The sequence below is a fragment of the Passer montanus genome, unplaced genomic scaffold, assembly GCF_014805655.1.
Source record: "Passer montanus isolate IOZ18808 unplaced genomic scaffold, ASM1480565v1 scaffold44, whole genome shotgun sequence".
NCBI lineage: Eukaryota > Metazoa > Chordata > Aves > Passeriformes > Passeridae > Passer > Passer montanus.
The window spans coordinates 5,044,294-5,058,148 of NW_024369262.1; the positions used below are offsets into that span (position 1 = coordinate 5,044,294).

At 46.2% G+C, this 13,855-nt stretch overlaps 1 protein-coding gene across 8 annotated transcripts in view; it reads right to left on the reverse strand.

Annotated features, from left to right (window-relative positions):
* Window positions 1-13,855, reverse strand: part of BCAS3 (BCAS3 microtubule associated cell migration factor) — a 299,564-nt gene that overhangs the window by 13,847 nt on the left and 271,862 nt on the right. For 2 of the 8 annotated variants that reach the window (XM_039720696.1, XM_039720697.1), the window contains 2 exons: window positions 6,995-7,162; window positions 1,630-1,695 (listed from right to left, as the gene is read on the reverse strand). In XM_039720696.1, the coding sequence (XP_039576630.1) occupies window positions 1,630-1,695; window positions 6,995-7,162 (234 nt within the window). Of the gene's footprint in view, window positions 1-1,629; window positions 1,696-6,947; window positions 7,163-13,855 lie in introns of all 8 variants that reach the window. The other 6 variants (XM_039720699.1, XM_039720698.1, XR_005628832.1 and 3 more) reach the window with 5 other exon arrangements.

Sequence of the window (13,855 nt, forward strand, 5' to 3'; positions counted from 1 at the left end):
GGCTCTTATACTTACTGGGAGAGATATGCTTGCCATAAGTCATATCCTACACAAAAACACCACAGAAAGACTCCTAAAAGGAATGACAAGGTAATTATAGGAATTACAGACGGAAAAATCCCGTTGTCTCCTGCCCCCTTCCCAGTGTGGGACCGCTCGGTGTGGGGCAGGCTTCAGGCCTCAGACTTTTAAAGGGAAGATTTAATAAACACTGAGAAATATTTCTAAATATTTAGAAAACCCAAAATAACAGATTTCCAAGCCAAGCTGTGCAAACAGAAAATGAATTTAGAAAACTTGTTAAAAAAACCCAACAGCTTTTGCGTGCACCAAAACACATTTGGGTAGCAGGCATCACCTCGTGGGCAGGATGCTGCAAGCAGAGCTGGGAGGATGCTCTGCCCTGGGGAATACCTACCATGGATCTCCTCTTGCTGCCCCTGGAATCACCAGCAGAAGCCTCAGGGATGCAAAGAGCTTCATGCTTTAGGAGGGACTCAGCAGACAATCAAATGTGAGCAAAGCCAAGCTAGACAGGACAGAGCTTTGAATTTTCCTGTGAAATTCTGGAGTGCTGCAGTTAATTTGCTTAATCATTAGGAGGGAAAACCACAACCCCAAGCAAACAAAACAAGAAAAAAAAAACGTCACAGCAGCAAATCTCCAAGGGAAAAAGGGAACTGTGTCTCTGTTCACTGCTTTTGAGACAAAGCACTGGAAGAAGAATGTCCAGTTCCAATAATGTCATAACCTGATTACAGCCTGACCAGAAGAGCTAAAACACTTGCAGAACAATGAGTAAGAAATTAAGTTTTAAATTGAGTGCTGGCCCTCTCTCGTGTCACTTCTTTATATTCCAGTGGAAAGGACACTGCTGAGCTCATTTCATATCGAGCAGAGTGAGATGCCTGGATGCAGACACCATTTAGTCATCTCCTATATGTTCCTCCCCATTTCTCTCTCCGGGAGGAATGACAAATCCAGGAATGTGACTGCACTTTGTTTTATTATGATATTGATTTTTCCTGCAGAGGGGAAAGTGCATTTATCCCCCAGGTCTGTGTGCTGGCAGGGAAGGGTTAACAAAATGTTTATCACAAAGCTGGCTTCAGAGTTGAAAGTAATGTGATCAGTAATGAATTTTGTGTTACATTAGGTTGTATAAATGGACAGACAAGCGCAGACAACAAGTGGCCAGGAGTCGGGGCTAATCTAATGATGTAAAAATAGAGACAGCACCAATTATACTTGGGGCCAGCTCAGAGCTCCTGCAGGGACTGCAAATGAATAGGTACAAATCAAATTACTGACTAATAGACGCACTACAAGAGAGGGCAGTCAATGCTAAATACATTAGGGCCTTGTGACCTCTCTGCTCTGAACAGCAGAATCCTAAATTTGACTTAAAAAAAAAAAATCAAAGAAACTCTTGTTCATTTAAGGAGAGCAACAGAACAATGTTATTTGTGAAATGACTTGAGACACTTTGATATTTTTTGGTTTGTCCCCCTGTGGCCACGTTAGGTATGTGGCCCTTGGAAAGCTGAGAGAGGGTTTGCTTTTAGAACAAGGGAAAATACTCTTTGTGCAAAAGTTAAGACCTGATAACAACACAGTTATGTTACATACCAAAACATTTCAAAGCCATGTGCCTCTTTGTGGTGATGTTTTTTACTGCTACTTCACCGGCTGTGTCTGTATCAAAAATAAAATATTTCTTAAATAAAAAGGCCTTGATTTAATGAGAAGATAAAGAAAAGGAATCTCCCCACACCACAGTTGATAATAAGCAAATGCAGTTGATCAAGATTGTTATCAAATGGCAGAAAGTCAGAGGTGTCTTGTGGCATCAGTGCTCCCCTTAGAATTTTTCTACAAACAGCGATGAACCTGAATTCACATCAGAAATATTCATGGTATCAGCATTCACACCCCCTCCCCCTTAAATAATGAATGACCTGGAAGAAATTCCAGTGAAACCTCCCAGGGCTGGTGGCAAGATTGGATTTGGAGACATGGGAAATGACTGGGAAATTCAAAATGCCCTTGTTGGACCTGCCCAGGGCTGTGGGATGGGGCTGCTCAGGGACACCCTTGGACAGGAGAGAGCAAAAAACCCACACTGAAGTGCTTGAGATCCCAAAACGTGTGCAAGGCCAAGGCTCCTCTCATCCAGCACTTCCAAAATGGTGGCTCCTAAAGAGTCTGAATTTTCCTTTCTTTTCAACCAGGCCCATCCAAATAAACCTTTTGTAGGATGAACTCCACTGAGCTCCCAGACTTATTGGAGGGGGTAATTTAATCTCTGACCCTGGGATGAATATTCTGAAAGTTCAAAGGCTGCTTTTAGCATCAATGTTATTTGATCCACCAGTGGGTTTGCTGCCCAAGCTGGTTTTGCAGTGAACCTATGCAGAAATCTCCTGGCAGAAATGCTCTTGAGGGGGAAAATAATTTGCTTTGTGTATCTATAGCCCATGTCTGAGTTAGGATAAAAAACAGCTGAGGAGAGAGAAGGGGGATATTGTCTTAGAAAAATGAATGAGGAAGGAAGGAAGGAAGAAAGGAAAGAAGGGAGGGAGGGAAGGAGAGAGGGAGGGGAAGGTACCACTGAAAGCTCAAACTCTATAAAGGGCTAATCCTATTCCTGAAACTAAATGTCCAGGTACATCAGTGTCCAGGTGGCTGCTGATCTTTGAATAAACCTTGTGAGCACGGATATTTTCTCCTGTGGAAAAAACCCCAGGATGGATGGTCCTTGAACAGGAGCCACCTTGCTCTCCTCCCTTTGCTTCCCACCTCAGCCAGGCACTCCAGGAAATGTGTGACCTCCCTTCTCCAGCCCCCAAATTTCACAGGAAGGTTCCAAAACCATCCCTCTGCAAAGCCCAGAGGTGTCCAGACCCAAGTTAGGCTCAGGCTTTGGGTTTTGGCTGGGGAGCAGGACCCAAAGTGCCTGGAGCCCCATCCCGGGTTTCCTACAGGCCATTCCCTAACAGCACATCTAATTAGCTCCACTTATTTACATCCCATTAATCAGGTTAAAGAGTTTGCTTCAACATATGAGCTTCCTTCAGCGCATTATGAGTCTGTTCATGACATTTGGAAGGAATCCAGGCAGTTTCCTCTGAGGTGCACCTCACTGTGCCTCCCGTGGGTGAGAGCTGACTTGGAGGCTTGCAGGAGTTTTGGAAGAAAGATGCATTTCAAAAAAAACAACCTGTTGCTTCCTTACTATAGGCTGATTTTAAATATTAAGCCTGGAAGTGATCAAAATACACTGGAAAGCTTAAAAAATGTACTTGCTGAAGGAAGAGGTGAAGCAGAGGATTTATTAATTACAGTATTTTTGGAGGGAAAGATTTCTAGCCTGAGCTGACAATTTCCTCCTGTCCAGTTTGAGTGGAATCCTGTCAGAGATATTTGTCTTCTGGAAGCAGGGTTTCATAAATCACAGTCCTAGGGTGGTTTTTATTTTGGAGGGGAATGCAATATGAAGCTAAAGCACACACTTAAGAACTGCACTGCAAATGTAAATATTGTAGCTGCTTGAAAACAAAGCTTTGCAAGCAAAAGAGGGCACTGACCACTAACATTTGTGTCTAGACTTGCATAATTTTTTTCTTTTCAGTGAGAGTTTGACAGAAACTGGAACAGCAAAAACATCTTTTTTGCATCTTTGCCAATTTATGCCTTCCTTGGAATTAAATGTGTATCTGGGCTGACAGCTTATGTACAGCAGCCTCCACTTCAGATAGACATGGGTCATCTGAATAATTGGATAACAAGGGGAAAAGCTGGTTTCCCAATCAAGCCAACTCGCTGGACAACTGGAGTTATCATTTAGGTCACAAGGAAAGGAGATTTCTGGGGGGTTGTTGTCCAGCCCTGGTTCTTCTCCCACCCTCTCTCCGACAGCCCTTGGCATGGAGTTGGAGGTGGAGCAGCCCCATCTAATCCCCCCTTCCTGCAAATGCCAGATTATTCCTGATGTTTTCAGCATCCTCCAGCTGGATTTTTGTGCTGTGACCAAAAATCAGAAATACCCCGAAAATTTGGGCTATTTCTGCCCCTGCAGCAGCCAGAGCCAGGGTCAGTGCTGCCAGCCCTGCTTTGCAATGCAGCGGGGCAGGTACAAAACAAAGACTGGGAATGTCAGCTCCCCAGAGTGGTGTGTGCACCACAGCACACACTTCCTGCACACCCCTGCAGCCTATCAGCCCTGATTTCTATATAAACCCACGTGTCAGCTATGCCCTAACAGTTAAGGCATTAAAAGAATCTATTTATCTCTTGCCATTAAGTGCATGTCAGGACCAGTCGAGCACTTGACAAAGTCTCACTGTCCACCCTACTGCCCAGTTTTTGTCCACACAATGGACCCCAGCACTGCACAAATCTTCACATTTCCAGCCAGAAATATTCATTAAATTGTGCTCAGGTTTGAGTAAGACTTTGCAAGTTTTGTTAAATCTCTGCAAAATCTCTTTAAGGACAGAAGAGAATCCAAGGAGCGCAATCAGGGGTTAAAGCATGCAAAACATAAAGGCATGAATAAATTAAGTTATTTTAGGATTATTAAAAGCATTATAAATTCCACAATTTTGAGTCCAATGCAGAAATATAAACACTGGTTTTGAAAGAAGCAGCAAGACAGCAATCAACTACCAACAAACAAAACTCCAGTGTCCTTTTCTGCTGAACTCTTTTCTCTGGGCAGCAGAGAACTCAAGGAGGAAAACTGAGTTTTTTTCAAAGATAATTCAGTTCAGCCAAGCTGGGTTACGATATAAGTGGTTTGGGGGAAGTGAAAACTCTCCTACTTGTTATGAGCCAACAAAGACACCTTTTTTTTGAAGTGAGGGTAATGCAGCTCCACACTTATCTCTGCCCATTTATTAAGCAGCAGACAGATGAGAGCCCTTCCCTGTGCTCCCCAGGCTGAGGAATGGTGCTGGCAGCCAGCTCCAGCCCTCTCCCTCAGTGAGTGCAGCTCTCCAGGTACATCTGAGCAGGGCAGAACTTTTTCTGTCTGTCTGCTAAAGAGGAACAGCTCAAGAGCTGTTAGGGGATGGAAGTGGAAAGGGCACGGGAGTTCACCCTCTTATCACCAGGTTTTTTCTCTGCTGCTCTGAGTCACCACATGCCCAAATCCTGAGAATAAAGTGTGTTAGTGGTGGAGAGAATGCCACGACAGGCAGGGCAGCACAGAGTGTTAATGACAGGGAGAGGAGGCTGGTGGGATGGGGTGAGCTGGGTCAGTGCTCATGTTACTCATTATTGCTGCGTAAAATCGCTGCTCTGAGATGGCATCTATCTTACACTCATTAGGGAGATTTATGGGGCTGGAGCAAGGGCTGGGAGAAATCTCTCTGGATGAATATTAACTCAGTGATGGCATCTCTATAAACAGCTCCTTTCTGTCTTTACACCTGCAGCACTGGGAGCCTCATCTTATGCCAGAGAAGCTGGGACTCGCTGCCATCAGCTGGATTTGGTGAAAATGGAAGGAAAATGCAGAGCCCTGTCTCTGACCAAGTTCTTGGTTTACAATAGAATACACTGTCAAGTCTCCAGGGCACTCAGTCACCCTAACCTGGCCCATCTGGAAGGCTTCAGCTTTCAGAGGAGGTATTCCCTCACCTTTCCCCTTCCACAGACAGCCTGAGGGGTGCTGACCCATTATCAGCAGTGGATACCCTCCCAAAGTTCACACTGATCACAGCCTGGGTCAGTAAGTGATGAAATATGTGCCTTTCTCTATTTTCATAGCCTGCTTTTTCCACCTTCCCCAGCCCTTTACAGACATGAGGTGACTGAAGTCCACACCAGCAATGTGAGGCATCTCTATCCTCACTGCTCTGCTGCAGCTTTGGACTCATGGACTCCTGAAGTGTCCTGGCCAAGGCAAAAAGCTGGTGAGGATTTGCACCAGAGCTGCAGCAGACCCACCCTTGGTGCTCAACCAAGCCTTTTGTTAATTCCAAATCTAACTCACCCTTGGATTTCATCCCTCTCAAGATGGAAAGCAGAGGAAGGCAGTTGGCAGGGTGGGTTATGAAGGGGTTGCTGCACTGCTCACTGCTGCCTGGACCTACAGACAAGGGCTAAAATCCTGCTCCTCTGCATCCTCCTCCTCCAGTCTGGTACCTGCTCCCCAGTGAGCAAAGTCAGGATGAGCCCTGAAGGGAGAGACTTCCCGAGGAGCAGGGAGAGCTCAGAGCAGCACAAGACCTTCAGTGACACATGAGGGCAAGAGCAAAAGGAAGAGACAGCTCCTGCTCTTCCTGAAAGGTCCATAGGTGGGCATTCCCACACCTTCCTGCTGGCTTCTCCTCTTTTGCCTTCCCAGGCAAGCTGCCAGGAGAGTGACAAGTGAGTTGGTAGCTGATTTTAGGGGCCACCATCACTCTGAGGTGTTTTTTCTGGAGGTGTTTTTTGGAACAAGCTGAAATTAATGGAGACAATAAAGCCGCAGTAACTGCACTTTAATTTCTGAGCATCTCCTACCACGGGGCCCCTCCTGACAGCCTAATCTCTGATGTGCCATTCCATTTACTTAAACAGATGATACAATTTATCAATATAATGGACACTGATGAAGATGGATTAATTTGGATTACAGAACCAGCGCTTCACAGTGGCTCTATTGAGGACACAAAATGAGGATATGTGTGATTATGGCATTGTTTGGAGCAGGGCAGCAATCTGCACTGGAGGGGAAGCAGCACAGCCCTTGTCCCAGCTATATGATAAGGAAGCTTCATGTGCCAATATCTCAGACTGTGTTTATGTGATCTACCACTAACTTCCTTTTATAAATGACTGAGATCCCCACAAAAGTCAATTAACCAGACAGAGAGAGAGAGAGAGGGAGAGAGAGGGAGGAGCGTACAGAGAAAAGAAAAAGCGAAACTTAAAAAAAAAAAAAATTAAATAAAAATCACCATTGGGTGAGATGTACGTGATCTCTGATCACACCTCTTCTTTGTACCTGTTCCTGATCCCACCATGTCCCTGCTGGGGGACTCGCACATCGCGTCGGCCAGGCGCTCCCGCAGCCCCTCCTCGCTGTGCTCCATGGAGGACATGTGGCGCAGACCGAAGTTCTCGGGCCAGCTCCCACACACCTCCAGCAGGGTCACGCTCCGGTCGAAGGCACCTTCAACACACAAACGGGACACGTGTGGGACACTCCTTCTGCCTGTGCTGTGCTTTGGCTGCCTGGAGAGATGGGTTTAGCGCGGGAGCTGAAAGGTTGGGGTTACAGCACAGCACAGCTGAACACTAAGTATGAGCCAGATTCGACCAAGCAGCTGTAATCAAAAAGGGGAAATTAAAACACAGACTGGTGAGAGTCAGGAGAGCAGCACAATAACACAAATGTGAATGGCATGCATATATTTCTATATTAGATAACCAGGAATTATTTTTGAAGTTCATTAGTCTTCCAGTGGGATGCTGCTGAGATGCTTCTTCGCCTCCTAATTTTGGACAATGGAAACAGTAATTTTGTCTTTGCTAATGGACAGAAATTTAACCTAAATTCCCTTTCTTGCTCTGAAACAGAGAAGAGGCAGAGCTGCCTTGTGCTGATGAAGGAACAAATGGATCCCTTCCCTCAGTCTGGGATATCTGTGGGTTTTCTCTGCTCCTGCACTGGGAAGTTTCAGCTCAAATGTGCTCCAACAGAGGCTTTTTCACCAGCAACCCCTGCTGAAGACTCTGGCTCTTGTGAGGGAGAGCACGTACCTACAAAAGATCCTCCAAATAATTCCTTGACTTGCAGTTATTACCTCATTCACAGCAGGGTATGATGTTCTGCCGAATGCAAAGATTAGATTCTGAATTCAGGATCACTTCAAAGTACAAATTAAAATGATTCTCCTTTATTATACAGCAAGTCTTCTGCGAAGGCTTACTTAAATCATTCCCACTTGGAACAAGATTACAGTTATGCTTTGTTCCTTCAAGCACATACCATTTACTCCACTATTAGGTAACTGAATATGCAGCGTTCATCGTGCCTGGTTTCTGCCAGCCTGCCGAGGGGGAAAAAACGCGAATGCCAATGTTTCTCAGAGTTAAAAGTACATGAAACACGTCCTTGTTATCAGGCCTTTGGTTTTCCCCTTTGATCAGCCGTCAGAAACTATCTACACTTGTAGTCTGTGACTGTACAGCTTCACAGCACACCCCCTGCCACTGACAGGTGGTAATAGAAAGGGTGAGAGACCGAGCCCCACGGCAGGCGGCCCTTCCTCTGATAACGCCCCGAGCAGCGGCTGATAGCGCTGGTAAACACTCGGCCACCAGCTCATCCGTGCATCAGCAAAGAGGGCCCAGATAATTCTCAGCCCTAATGGCACGGGCTGAAGCGCCAGGGCTGGCATTCAGGGATTTATATGGGCTGCAGTGGTGGCTGCTGCCGCCTGAATTTCATCGCGGTTGATTTATCTCCCGGCCTGGCTGCGGAGTGGATTCCTGGCACTGGAAAACCATCAGCACTGGGATGGACTCCACCAAAAGGGACCCTGGCTCTGTGATACGCGCACTTGAACTCTGGATGAATCCCAGTTTCAGCCCAGACGAGGAATGACCAAATATTTCAACTCCTAATGGCTCTCTGGATTTATAAGGTTGCTCCAGTCTACTAATTTGTTTTAAAGTGAGGGTTCTTGAAGCTTGTTTGAGAAAATGTAGGGAGGAGGCGAAGTAATTTCGATGATGTTTAAATCTCTACAGCATTTTCATGATGTCAGCTCTCCTAAAGGCAGGAGGAAAAGCAAAATTTGGGGTTTTTTTTAAGCTTTCTTTCCCAAGTCATCCTTCTACAGTTTCATGCAGCCCTGAGACCCCCTCTCCAAGACCCCACGGATTTCAGTTGTTTTTGACAGAGCTGTTCATGTACCTTGGGAGTGATCAAGGGGACTTTTAAACCTGCTTCCCAAACCTCAGGGAAGCAGCAGGGACACGATGAGCTCCCACAGGTTTGCAGGGCTGTGCCAGAGATGAGAAATCTCCTCTTTCCTGGTGTCAGCCCTTATTCCAAAAGTGAGAAATGGGAGCATTTCTGCTCCTATAAGCAGACATATGAATAATAAGGCAAATGGCTTTTGAAGCTCTGCCAAGATGCCTGCTTGTGTGTACAGGGAGAAACTTCATGGAGTGCTGGGCTCTGGCTCCTGAAATCCTTGAGTGAGAGCAAAGGAGACAAGTGCAGTGTTACCTCTGCAATCAGGGCCAGGAGCTGCCAAAACTTCTTAGCAGCAACGTGTGAGGCTGCAAGTGTTAATGCAAATGCAGGTTAGAGGGATTAACTGCACTGAAAGTTTGCTTGTAAAAAAAAAACGTGGGGCTGGGGAAGCTGTAGTTTTATCTTTCCTCCCTTTTCACTCCTTCTCCGTGGTAGCAGTGCACATCTGGCAAGACCATTGATATCCAGACATCCAGCTGGGATTCAGCAGCCACCACTGCAGCCCGTGGGTGACTGCTCTGCCTGCAGCAGGCAGGGGAGGTCCTTGCACCATCATCTGCTCTGTGGCACCCACAAATTCCCCCTAATTTCAATACAGACATTGATACAATGGGTTCCAGGTAAAGCTGAACATGCAGGGTGTGACTCAGGTTGTTCAGGACGTGGGGGTAGAAAAGGGGACCTTGCTTGAGCAGGCAGGTTCTTTCCTCCTGTAAATCCCCGGTTCTGTCCCTCTCTGATGTAAAACAAAATAGTTTCAAGAAAAACAAGATTTATTGTCACAGACCTTCCTCTTCCTCTTGCCAGCGCATCAGCAGACAGCAGATGTATCAGAGTAAAAGAATTCAATATTTTTTTCAAGGCACAATTAAGTTCTGGGTATTTTTACACCTTGGAAAGTGACTCTGGAGTGTGTGACATGGCAATGGGCTGGTTGCTGCCAGGAGCCTTTGGGTGCTTTGCCCTGCCTACATCATTCCCTGCATACATCCCTCCCAACAGCACACAGGATAATGGCATTAAACATCCACTGATAGCTGCTCACCCTATCTCTGCTATTTATTATATTGTAATCTCTCCTGCTGGCTGCCTCGCTCTCCCCTTTTCAATCCCAGTATCTCACTTGATAAGGTATCAAATTCCCCATCGCCGGCCAGCGAGGAGTTTACAAACAAACCTGGGTGGAGAGGGCTGCTCTCAGAATGGCCAAACAGAACAGAACCAGAACAGAACCAGGGAAGCAGCGGGGCTGAGAAAGCTCCTGCTGATCCCAGGGCTGGGGGGAGGCAGGCTGACACCCTGCTGAAACCCTCCTGACAGGCACCAACCCAGCCCCTGACGTGGGAGCCCAGAGTTCCCTCTGTGCCCCAGCCTGGTCACAGCTTTGGTGGAGAATAATTAAATTTAAAAAAAAAAATAATTCATTTAGGAACAAATCAAGGGTGAGCAGAGCAGGCGTTGTGTGAGTCTGGCCATTATTTGTGAAATCCTGGTGAAATCTCATTAAATCACTGAAAAGAAATCTTATTGACTTAAAATTGTGTCAGTATTTCATCCTATTGCATGGTGCTTTCAAGCCTGCAGAACACTCACTTCTCCTTTATTTACTGAAGATGAAACTGGGTGGGAATGAAGATCATCAGCCTCCTGTTATGATGTCCAAGCACCATCTCAGAACCCCAAATCCACGCAAATGGAACAAGCAGGACCCTTGTCTTGACCACACAGGTCAACAGTGCTTTGTTTTGCAATTCCAGCCCAAATGCTCTGAGCTAATTCTGCTTCACACACAGAATTTTCCTAATAAATCTTTAATTTTTGCCCGAAATCAATCTCCCACTTCTCTCTTTCCACAGACAATTGCCTCTCAAGGAGCACCACCCTTTTCTCTTGCCACTGCTGATGGAGCAGAATCAGGTTCCCATCTTTCTGCTTAACATTTCTTGCATTTTATTAATGGCAAAGGCTTCTGTCATTACTCACACCAAATTACCTTGCTTAGACACACAGGATTTGTCTCTAGCACTACAATTGTTTCAAGGCTTTTAATATAAAAGCAAAATAAATTTTACTGAAGAAACGAAAAGAAAACCCACCCTAAACCTTGGAAATGTCCTTTCATTTCAAAGCCCCACCAACCAAAAGCAAGAAAACCAGAGAAACTTCTCTCTAGTAGTAAAAAGTATTTTTACAAAATGTTCTAATGCTTCTAGTGTGTTATTTTTCTAAGTCAGAATAGCTAAGCTAAATCTTTCACCATAGCTCTTTAATTCAAAAGCCAGGGGAAATTTTTTTCATTAAACCTCTGGACGGCTTTGTTTAAAATATGAAATCAAGTAGCTCCATTTCCTGTCTTCTAAGGAACAGTAAATCAAAAAAAGAACATTCTCCAAAAATATAGTAATGGTTCTATTAAAGAGCTTGACAGTTTTGAGCCTCACCTTGCACACTGCAACATACGTGTGAGCAAAAACCCCGGAGCCAAGAGGAGGGGAAACGACCTGCCAATTTCAATTGATGACAGATGCACCCTGATCAATGGCATGCCTTGACCCTGTGTCATGTCAGACCCTGAGGAGCAACCAGGAGGGACAGAAGGGTTGCCCATCACGTCTCCTGCTTCTCCTGGCTTTTTCAGGAGCAGGAGTGGAGTCTGGAGGGACTCTGGCTGGTGACCACAGCAACGCCTGGAGTGGGAACCCCCGGGCGTGAGAGGAGCCAGGGCATGGAAACTCCTGGCCCAAAGCATTGAGTCAAACTGCACATACCTTGTTTGAACATGAAAGGTTGAACTTTCCTACAGGCTCTGCCAATTCCCTTCCCTGCCATAACTTTGGGAAGGCCACAAAGCGGCCGCTCTGAGCCCTTGAAGGGGAATCGGGGTAAATTCTTTATTTGAGTGTGGAGAAGCAACATCCCCCTGACCTGCCCTGGATCTGCTGGGTCTGTGCTCATGGCACGTGCTCCTCTCCTGTGCATGGCTCACACGCTGCCACCCCTGTCTCCCACAGCACAGCAGCTACCGAGGGGCAGCACGCTGGTACACCGAGGTGTGAGCGTTAATTATGGCCTTTGGAAACCATGGCAGGAGCCACAGCCTTTGGAGTGACTCTGCTCCCTGTCATCCTCCCTCCCACAGGGCTTCTTTTTTTCCAGAACTGCTCACAGTTCTGCTATAAACAGGACATTACTCACCAGCTCTGTATCCTGTGAGTGCATTTAATTAATGGAGCCTTCAGCCGGGGTACCCGGTCCCACAGGCACCAACACTTCCAAATGCCTTTGAACTCTTGGCTAAGTGAGGCTGAGAAGTTGCTTGTCCCTCCTCAGGACTGCAGCCTTGTAAACAAAACTGCTGTTTATTCTCTGTCAGGATCTCTAGATGAGTTTGGGGCAGACCCACAGCTGCCAGCAGGAGCCCAGCAGCTCCAGGATGGATGTTCAGGGTCCCCCAACCACTGCCCACATGGCCACAAACTCGGCTCAGTGGCCCAGGCAGTGCTGGGGATGTCCAGGATCATGGTGCAGGTCCTTAGGGATCATCCCACCCTCCTCCTCCTCCCCATATCTCAACAAACTCTGAATAGCCCAGTGCTCCTGCACAAGGGGTTAACCAGGGGCTCAGGAGATTTGGGATGGTCAGGAGCCATCACAGCCGTCCTTGAAGGCTTGCAAATGTGAGCAAGGCTGCAATTTTCAGAGCTGAAGCAGTGAGATATTTTTATAAATACATAAATCTTTTCAAGGAAAAACAAATATAGAGAAAAGAATGTAAACATTATTGTAAAATGCATAATAAAATGTCTGTTGTTTGTTAATTTTGCTCCTTATTATCCAGCCTATCTGTACCACCGATGTTGAAACATTTGCCTTTTAAAAATTTTTTTTTATACTCCCTTATTCATTTAAAAATAGTTTCCTGCATGTTATATGAATAAGCAAAACCTAAGGTTCTAAATCCAGGGGAACTTTGAAGTATGAAACCCATGGTCTATGGGAACTATGTTTTCATTAATCAAAGTAGATGTTTCTAAAGCCATCAGATTTATCATGACTGGATTTCATATGTGAAACCCAATATACACACAGACATACACTGCTTGTCCTTTTGGATTAGTCCTGACCTTTTACTCTCCTTTCTGAAGGATCTGCCTTTCCTCAGAGCGGGGCTGCCCTGCTTTGCCAGAGCAGCCTTGACAAAGTGCGTTTCCAACTCCCTGCTTTCTGTGTCTGACTACGAGTCTGGGCTAAGGTCAAAACATAAATGATTAAGTGTATTTATTAAACTCTGCCTTTGCCTTGAATGCTCCCAGTGCCTGTCAGATGCCATCCAAGTGCAGATTCCTGCTGCCAGCACACCTGGCCACCAAACGAGGGGCCCCAAAAGCAGAAGGGAGCCCCCCAAAGCCCCCCCAGCACTGCCAAGGGCTCCTCCAGCCCTCCTGGCTTCCCCAGGGCATGGAGGTTAGTGCAAGGACATGGGATGTTTAAAAACTGGAGGCAGGATGCGACAGGCATCCAAAGCAGGGCTTCAAAAGAGAAAACGCAACAAAACGCGCGCTTGGTGTCAGCAGGGAAATTTGTGTGGTGGTGCCAGAATTCTGCAGTATTTTGCAGAATTCTGCAGTATTTTGCAGTACCAGAAGCACAAGACTTTGTCATCTTGCCTTAAAGAACAACACAAGGGGCTGGGACACAGGTGGGCACAGGTGGGGGCTGCCAGAGGTGGCACCCACAGAGAAGGTGCAGCTCATCCCAGCCCGAGGAGCACAGTGCCCTGAACAATCAGCTGAGAGCATTTTTCCAATACTGGATGCTATTTAGCTGCCTAAAAGCAAAAGGAGATGGAATCTACAGTATAACTGGATGCTATTATGA